This window comes from Anastrepha obliqua, chromosome 6 (assembly GCF_027943255.1).
Source record: "Anastrepha obliqua isolate idAnaObli1 chromosome 6, idAnaObli1_1.0, whole genome shotgun sequence".
Lineage (NCBI taxonomy): Eukaryota > Metazoa > Arthropoda > Insecta > Diptera > Tephritidae > Anastrepha > Anastrepha obliqua.
Window position 1 is genome coordinate 60,039,670 of NC_072897.1, and position 10,254 is coordinate 60,049,923.

At 42.9% G+C, this 10,254-nt stretch overlaps 1 protein-coding gene across 1 annotated transcript; it reads left to right on the forward strand.

The window, feature by feature from the left end:
* The first annotated feature begins 804 nt into the window (after window positions 1-804).
* LOC129250589 (uncharacterized) lies at window positions 805-1,680 on the forward strand. The gene has a single exon (XM_054890201.1). The coding sequence runs from the start codon at window positions 805-807 to the stop codon at window positions 1,678-1,680; it is 876 nt and encodes a 291-aa protein (XP_054746176.1).
* Window positions 1,681-10,254: the final 8,574 nt, after the last annotated feature.

Below are 10,254 nucleotides of genomic sequence, written 5' to 3' on the forward strand. Positions count from 1 at the left end.
AGATAAAAACACTCTGATTGGGATGGATGTATCCCGTAGACTCTACCTAAAGCGGCATGTTTTTTTATCCCCGGATGTCCAACTACATCTTCACCACGCCTCCTTCTAGTGAATTTATTATTTGCCCATGTATAGTATTGCGGGACTTCATGATACAGAAGAGTTTTCGCAAATTCATCTTCATTACAGAGAGAAAAAAATGCCAGTAATGTGGTATTGCGTGGGTTTTGGACAATTCGATGAGCTGTCCCTGATGTAAAATACACCCTTTGACCGTTCTCTAGATGAACGGCCAAATGCACTACAGTAGGATGCCGCTCGTGAATAGGAAATTCAAATAAGCGCCAGACAGCTTCAGATGTGCTTATGTACCTTCCATTTAAATAGTTTTCGACCTCATCGTGTGGGTTTCTAAGGCTAAAAGTTGCCTGATCCGAACCTTTATTTATATATTTACATATATATGTGGCGTGCCCACAAATTATTAATTTTGTTATGGCAACGCCGTGCTACTGGCTGGAACCGCCATTTTGACTTCAATGGTTCTTCTTTTTCAATGTACTTTTTCTTATTGGATCGAGCGTGTGTTAATAAAGCCTAATTTTGATATTCTTGTCAATAAAACACTATTAAATACAAATTGGTGACCCCGAACGTTTTAAAAAAGCTATCGTACAAATTTTTGTACATTATATTGAATTTTCGCCGTTTACTTGGAATTGCTGCCGCTCGTTTGCAAGTGCGCACATCGAAAATCCACATAACCACACTTTTCGTGGCACTTCGTGGAAAATTTTGCACACCATGTCTCTGAACGACAGCATGGCAATTAGCAATAGCGGCGCGGATGCTGCGCACAACGAAAATTATACCACAGCACCAAGAAACCCCCATGGTAATAGCGGTCCGGATGCTGTGCTTACCGAGAATTACAGCACAGTACCACGAATTCCACCGCCGCAAATGAGTGAAGAGAACATTGAGGCCTTCTTTTACGCCTTAGAATTCTGGTTTCAAGCTTCGCTCATATATTCAGACTCCAGAAAATTCCATATCGTTTTAGCAAACCTTTCGCCGCCTAAACTACTTGAGCTTAGGTCGATCATCGAGACAGCGCCGGCAACCGGAAAATATCGGTACATTAAGCAGAAGGTAACAGATCATTTCACTGATAGCCAGCAGCGACGCCTGCAGAAGGTGCTCAAAGACATGCCGCTTGGCGACCGTAAACCAAGCGAACTTTTCAGTGAAATGAAGCGCGTTGCTGGCACCACGCTCAACGACAGCCTATTGCACGACTTGTGGGTAACGCGTCTTCCACCGTATGTACAAGCAGCTGTAATAGTAGCAAAAGTGCCTCTCGACGAAAAAGCTAAAATTGCTGATTCCATCGTGGAATCCATTGATTGGCAAAACGATCATGTGGATGTTGTGTCTACACACAACGAAATTTCTAACCTCAGAAGCGAGATCGCAGAATTAACTCGAAGCATGCAAAAACATTTAACCTTGAAGGACCGTCCTCTTCGATCAAGGTCACCTTCTCGAGCAAGGAGCGTACGGCGCGACAACCGACATGCCACTTCGGGACTTTATTGTTGGTATCATCGGACATTTGCCGACAAAGCAACGAAGTGTCGCGAGCCATGTGCGTTTTCCCAGAAACAATCGTCTCAATAATGCTGCTCAGCTGCAGCGATTTCAGGTACCAGCAAACAACCTGAGATCGTTAAAAATTACCGGCTTCGTATCTTTGACTCTTCGTCGAAAATTAATTTTCTTATTGATACGGGCGCTGATGTGTCAGTAATACCGTCACATACGAGGGCAGCTAGAGCTAGTTCAACCGGGTTAAAATTGTTTGCCGCGAATGGTTCACCTATTAGAGTGTATGGTGAAGTCATTTTAAAATTAAATTTAAATTTACGCCGCGAATTCGTTTGGAATTTTTTGATTGCCGACGTTTCTCATGCTATCATCGGCGCTGATTTTTTAAGTAATTTTGGAATTTTGGTCGACCTAAAGCGGAAATGCTTACGAGATAGTAAAACCGAATTAAATTGCGCAATTCATATGACACCTTCGGTGAGTGTAAAAACTGTCAACGCGGAATCAAATTTCGCTGACATTCTGCAAGAATTTGTTGATATCACCCGGCCGCTGCCAATGGGTACAACGACGAATTCCGATGTAGTTCATCGAATTATAACGCAAGGTCAGCCTGTCTTTTCGCGCCCACGATGACTTTCGCCCGAAAAATTAGCAGCTGCCCGCGCTGAATTCGACTCACTTTTGAAATTGGGAATCTGCCGGCCATCAAGCAGCAGTTGGGCGAGTCCGCTACATATGGTGCGCAAAGCTGACGGATCGTGGAGACCCTGCGGGGATTATCGATCGCTCAATGCGCAAACCGTGCCGGATCGTTATCCACTCCCGTTTCTGCAGGATTTCGCAAATGTCTTGGCAGGCAACACAATTTTTTCGAAAATTGATTTGCAGAAGGCGTTCCATCAAGTCCCTGTACATCCCGACGACGTCTGTAAAACGGCCATCACTACGCCCTTCGGGCTATACGAATTCACAAAGATGACTTTCGGTCTACGAAATGCAGCCCAGACGTTTCAACGCATAATAAACGAATTTTTTCGTGGTCTTGATTTTGTTTTTACGTACCTCGACGACGTATGTGTTGCATCGAAATCATTCGAAGAACATCGAAAACATCTTCAGCAGGTATTTAAACGATTGCGAGATCATAATTTGACTATCAACGCAGCGAAATCCGAGCTTGGGGTTAAGAAACTTGAGTTTTTGGGACACTCCATTACCAAGCATGGCATTCGACCCCTAGAAAGTCGCGTAGAAGCCCTTCGTAACTTTAAACGACCCACCGTCGCAAAAGAGTTGAAGCGGTTTCTAGCAATGCTAAACTTCTATCGAAGGTTCCTGCCGCATGCAATGGAAACTCAAAGGTTTCTCTTCGACATGATAGGCGCAAACAAGCGCAACGATTCTACTCCTCTATCCTGGTCCGACGAAGCTTCAAGTTATTTTGAAGCCTGCAAAGAACAGCTGGCGAAGTGTGCAATGCTGGCACACCCCGTATCCAATGCGGAATTATCATTATGGGTCGACGCCTCAAATTTCGCCGCGGGTGCCGTGCTGAATCAGGTGGTGGATGGTAATATTCAGCCGCTGGGTTTTTCTCGAGGAGATTCACGAAGGCTGAGACGCGATACAGCACATACGACCGTGAGCTGACAGCTTTGTACATGTCACTACGTCATTTTCGCTACATGGTAGAAGGCAGAATGTGCCACATCTACACCGACCACAAGCCGTTGGTGTACGCATTTCATCAGCGTCTGGATAAGGCATCGGACCGGCAAGTAAGACAGCTCGACTTCATTTCACAAATAACGACAGATATTCGTCACGTTGAGGGTGAAAATAACGCCGCCGCTGATTTGATGTCGCGAATTAATTCGATCAACTACTCACCAATTGACTATAACCGTCTAGCTGAAGACCAGATTACGGATGATGAGCTTCTGTCCCTGCTGTCAGGTAATAAGACTCATTCTCTTAAACTAACGGAATTTGCTGTCCCTTCTAGTTTGCGGAAAGTATACTGCGATTCGTCCACCAACAAAATACGTCCATTTATCACAAGCAAGTTCAGATCAAACGTTTTACATGCTATACACGATTTGGCACATCCAGGCATAACAGCTACGGCACGTCTTATGTCTGAACGTTTCGTGTGGCCTTCCATCCAGCGCGACAGCAGACAATTTGCCAGAAATTGCATTCAGTGTCAACGATCGAAGGTTATTCGTCACAACAGAGCAGCACTACAACGCATTACAACACCAACATAACGTTTTTCACATTTGCACATCGATATTGTTGGACCCTTTCCTCTATCCAATGGCAATCGTTATTGCCTTACGATAATCGACAGATTCACGAGGTGGCCAGAAGCCATTCCCATGCCTGACATCTCAGCACCAACGGTGACAAAAGCCTTGCTAGACGTATGGATCTCGCGCTTTGGTATTCCTGTGAATATAACATCTGACTTGGGTAGACAGTTTGAAAGCGCTCTTTTTCAAGAGCTTCTAAAACGCCTTGGAGTTAACCACCTGCGAACAACGCCGTACCATCCTCAAGCAAACGGTATGGTTGAGAGATGGCACCGTACTCTGAAGTCAGCGATTTTATGCCATAATCATGAGAGATGGACGGCGTACCTGCCCTTAATCTTGCTAGGATTACGATCAGTTTTCAAGGATGACATAGAGGCTACCCCTGCCGAGCTTGTTTACGGAACTACACTTCGGCTACCTTCGGAATTTTGGGTAGACAGCAAACCTTCGAATAACGAACACGAGATGCTTTCTGAACTTCGCCTAGTCATGCAGGATTTGAAACCTGTTGACTCCGCATGGCACTCCACACCCAAAGTCTTCATCCATCCATCACTGAAGTCCTGCGAGCAAGTCTTTATCAGAGATGATTCAATTCGGCCATCACTTTCATCGCCGTACAAGGGCCCCTATAAAGTCCTGCGTCGAACGCCGAAATATTACACAATTCAAATAGGGAGCAAACACGTCAAAACTACCATCGATCGTCTTAAGCCTGCTTTTGTTGCTGCGATGCTTCTAAGGGGGGAGTAATGTGGCGTACCCACAAATTATTAATTTTGTTATGGCAACGCCGTGCTACTGCCATGAGCTATAGCAACGCCGTGCTACTGGCTGGAACCGCCATTTTGACTTACTTCTTTTTCAATGTACTTTTTCTTATTGGATCGAGCGTGTGTTAATAAAGCCTAAATTTGATATTCTTGTCAATAAAACACTATTAAATCCAAATATATTTAATCGCTTGGACAGAGTGGCAATACTCCACGTTTATATGAGCATTAAAAGTCTTACATAGTAGCGGGGAGTATGGAACAATCCACCTATTATCTATCGTCACCATGTTGCCCCTGAGTTGTAACGTAGTGCTCCGACCGCCATTTTATGTATCGCGCCTACGATAAACTGGATACCCATCCTCTCCAGTCTGGGTGTCGTTAATGAAACGCCGAGGGTATTTTTTTGTGCAGACACCGTTCTTCATGCATGGTGCAGTTAATTGTATTCTCCGCAGGGTCCATGTACCATATTTTTAGTTATAATGTCGTGTAGTACCGGATCAATTTGTTGATCGGGTAGCTCCGCAACTATGACACTGTCGATCTCATCTGGTTGTATTTCAGTTTCTAGCCAGAACAGCAAATGACAATGAGGTAAACCGCGCTTCTGCCACTCTACACTTGCCATATAACATTTTACTTTACCGAATATCTGTTCTTTGACAAATAATTTGATGAATTTCTTCATTTTTAAATGAAACACACGTGAAATTATGTCATGACGGTCGAAAGACCGTTGTCCTGGTAGCAGCTCTGCTTTAATTTCAGGCCATTCGGGGTTGCACGTAAAAGTGACAAATAAGTCAGGTCTACCATAATTTCGGACGTACGTCATCGCGTCCTGCGTTTTCTCGTGCATGAAACGCGGAGAACCCGTAAATGATGATGGCAATATGACATGTTGACCGATATTTGATGGGTCAACATTTGCGTCTTGATTTAACGCATCTCTGAGATGGATGTAGTCATCAGCCCTCAGTCTTTGTTGATTCCGCGAAATATAATTTAATTTTTCCGATATCATTTTCGCCATCATGTCAACACAATATTGACTAAATAAGTCTCTGTAATAATGTAACGGATTAAAAGAGTTAGTTCTAAACATTAATCTAAATGCATAAAATTGCATACACGAAACAGTTTTATTACGCGCAGAACCCTGCTGAGGAATAGTCAAATAATAACCGTCTTCACCTGTCACAAACATTACAGGATACTGTAGTGGATCATAGGACCGATGTAGCTCAGAAACTCTTTTGAGCTGTCCGTCTCTACCGTGTAAGACTATATCCCTGGGACCTTTGTCTTCATCGACCAAGAGAACGGCTACCTCGTTTACAGTAGGAGCATTGTATCTGCCTCTGTGTGCTGACTGTGGAGTGCGATCAGAATGAATAATTAGCTTTAAATTATGTAATGAGTGAAGTTCTAAGTTTTGTTTAAAACTTCGTATATACACGTTATGATTATTCAAAGTGGTCTGTAATTCGCGAATTAAATCCATTTTTAAGGTTGGTGCGATGCTTGATCGCAATGATAACTGGTCTGCATCCGAAATAAAATATATTTGCAGGAACTGTGGGTTTTGGCCTGATGATGGTAAAAGGCTACCAATGAGATGATACACCTGTCCTTCAATTTTAAAAGTGGGCATAAAATTTCCTTCCCTGATTTCTTTTGCGCCAAACGAAGTCATTTGAAAAATACTATTGTATTTACGTATGTTTGTTAAAAAATGACCAGATAAAGGATGGTTATTAGTTAAAAGATTTTTTATTGGTTGTGGCGGCTCCTGAAGGTTAGGAAGACACACTTTACCTGAAGCACAACACATACCATTAGGTTCGTCCTCCCATTTCTTGGCAGAGCAGTTAGAGCAGATCTTATTCACGACTCCGATTTGGACGGACGCTTGTTGTGCATAATCAAGCTGCGGATCATATCTGAAAGCCAGTCTGTTCCTGTTAGCTAAAATTCGATTGCGCATTCTATTTGTGGACAACTGCTGCCTCTCCGCTTGAACTCTAAGTTGCTGCAAGCGCTCGACACTCGACTCTCTTTCGCGTAACTGAGAGGTCCTTATATTTTGTTCATGAAGACGTTGGGAACGCTCCAGCCTCGACTCTCGTGCACGTAACTCAGAGGTTCTCCAGCTTTGTTCGGCAAGACGTTGCGAACGCTCGACACTTGACTCTCGTTCGCGTAAGTCAGAGGTCCTTACATTTTGTTCATGAAGACGTTGGGAACGCTCCAGCCTCGACTCTCGTGCACGCAACTCAGAGGTTCTCAAGCTTTGTTCGGCAAGACGTTGCGAACGCTCGATACTTGACTCTCGTTCGCGTAAGTCAGAGGTCCTTACATTTTGTTCATGAAGACGTTGGGAAAGCTCCAGCCTCGACTCTCGTGCACGTAACTCAGAGGTTCTCCAGCTTTGTTCGGCAAGACGTTGCGAACGCTCGACACTTGACTCTCGTTCGCGTAAGTCAGAGGTCCTTACATTTTGTTCATGAAGACGTTGGGAACGCTCCAGCCTCGACTCTCGTGCACGTAACTCAGAGGTTCTCAAGCTTTGTTCGGCAAGACGTTGCGAACGCTCGACACTTGACTCTCGTTCGCGTAAGTCAGAGGTCCTTACATTTTGTTCATGAAGACGTTGGGAACGCTCCAGCCTCGACTCTCGTGCACGTAACTCAGAGGTTCTCAAGCTTTGTTCAGCAAGGCGTTGTGAACATTCAGGTGAAGATTTTCCTATACGACGTATTTTTGCTGCTCCTGCTTGAGAACTATGTTTAGAAAGTTGAGACCTGGCTCTCTTAGGCATTTTCAAATGTTTAAGAAAATGGATATAGCGTGTAATATTCTAGCTCTGAAAAGAACTGTTGTTTAGCCCTGAAAAGAACTGTTGGTTAGCCCTGAAAAGAACTGTTTGTTAGCCCTGAAAATAACTATTGTATAGCTATGAGAAGGACTGTTGTTTAGCTCTGAGAAGAACTTTTGCGTAGGTGTAGTTTTAAGAACAAAATCTAAAAAAAATCTCATGAAAATGATTAGACTTCGCGCACGACCGCTGCGTAGTGCTCTGCGTGTAATTGCTGTCGGGATCTTCCCGCTAAGTGGGCGCCGCTAAAATTGTGCGCACGTGTTCGCTGTAACACGTGTTGTGTGGGAAAAACAATTATCGTTGTGCGGGTAGCGAAGAACGCTATAATTGCGCGTGCCTGATCGGCGTAACTGCGTAACTGAGTGTGCGAAAGACTATTGTTAAACTGTGCGTGTAATTGTCGGCGGGTTCTTCCCGTTAAGTGGGCGCCGGTATAATTGCGCGGAACCGTTCGGTGTAACACGTGTTGCGTGGGAAAAACAATTATCGCTGTGCGGGTAGCGAGGAACGCTATAATTGCGCGTGCTTGTTCCGCGTAATTTCTATTGTGGGAAAAACAATTATCGTTGTGCGGGCAATTACCGATGGGTTTATCGCGTGTAGACAACTGTTCACTGTGCGAGTGCTGAGTACTCTGAGAAGAACTTTTGCGTAGGTGTAGTTTTAAGAACAAAATCTAAAAAAAATCTCATGAAAATTATTAGACTTCGAGCACGACCGCTGCATAGGGAGCGGGCCTCGACACTCGACTCTCGTAGGCGCACCTGAGAGTTTCTCTGATTTTGTTCAGCAAGGCGTTGTGAATGTTCAGGTGAAGGTTCTCCTATACGACGTATTTTTGCTGCTCGTGCTTGAGAACTATGTTTAGAAAGTTGAGACCTGGCTCTCTTAGGCATTTTCAAATGTTTAAGAAAATGTTAATAGCGTGTAATATTCTAGCTCTGAAAAGAACTGTTGTTTAGCCCTGAAAAGAACTGTTGGTTAGCCCTGAAAAGAACTGTTTGTTAGCCCTGAAAATAACTATTGTATAGCTATGAGAAGGACTGTTGTTTAGCTCTGAGAAGAACTTTTGCGTGGGTGTAGTTTTAAGAACAAAATCTAAAAAAAATCTCATGAAAATTATTAGACTTCGCGCACGACCGCTGCCTAGGGAGCCGACCTCGCGGGTACCTTACTCATAGATCTAAACACCCCTCTCCCGCACGCGCACCACTGGCCTTGGTGACGCCCACTTCGCAACGGGCCGTGCAGCAGAAATCGTAATATTTTAATTTCACCAATAGGTATTCAAACTATACGGAAATCATCTTCAATACCTACTTAACAATGTGTGTAAGTTTGGTTTAATTCGGTGCAAAGACACGGCGGGTCCACGTTTTGGCATATATTTCCAGACCCTAGTCATCAATAGGTATGAAAATTACCCCGTATTAAAGCACTTATCAACTGCTTTCATTTGATACCCATATTGTACATACACAACCAAAAGTTACCCGGGTCCACGTTTTGACCTATATCTCGAGACCCCAGTCACGGAGTGGCATGAAAAATACTCTGTACCAAAGCATTCACCAACAGCTTCAATTTGATATCCATATTGTACAAACACATTCTAGGGTCCACGTTTTGGTCTCTATCTCGAGACTCTAGTGACGGAGCGGCATGAAAAATACTCTGAACTAAAGCATTCACCAACAGCTTCCATTTGATACCCATATTTTACATACACATCCGAAGGTTACCGGGGTCCACGCTTTGACCTATATCTCGAGCCCTATCCACCAATAGGTATCCAAACTATACGGAAACCATCTTCAATACCTTCTTAACAATGTGTGTAAGTTTGGTTTAATTCGGTGCAGACACGGCCGGTTAGCGAACACACACAAAAAGTTGACTTTATTTTATATATAAGATTTTTTTCAGTTTGTGTCCGAAAAATCCAAATATCTTACGGAACCCTATTTTTTTCCAAAATAAAATGTAATCCATGTTACTCTTGGATAATGTAGTTTTCGAATGGTGAAAGAATTTTTAAAATTGGTCCAGTAGTTTTTGAGCCTATTCGTTACAAACAAACAAAGTTTTCCTCTTTATAATATTAGTATAGATTATATTACATTATATCACATTATGTTACATTATATTACATATTCACTCTGGCTTTTGTCTGTGATTTTTAACAAATTATTTAACCTGCAAGATAAGACCTAAAAAGGGAAAGTTCGAATAATAAACTTTAAATGTCGTTTCTTGTTTTCAGGTAAGTTAACATTGTAAAATAGGTGAACTAAGTGATTGATGATTTGTGAATTCAGATATTAAAATAAAAAAATCTTGTTTTCAGAACAAAGCAACACGTTTTATTTATTTAAGAACAATATTCCCCGTAAATAAAGCATTATCGTCTTATAAAACGACATTTCTAGTGGAAATCAAAAATGAAGATGGAGAAACTCTGCTTTAAATTTATTGTACTGGGGTCTACAGATGGAAAAACTAACGTGATCAACATAACCTCTATTGAAACACCAGACGGCCATATTTATGAAGTACCAGACGAACTGAAACCCGCTAATAGACACACGGGCATAGTGTCTTTAAACATTTATACGAAAATAAGAAATTCACTGAAAAAAAGACACCAAACACGCTCTGTATGGAT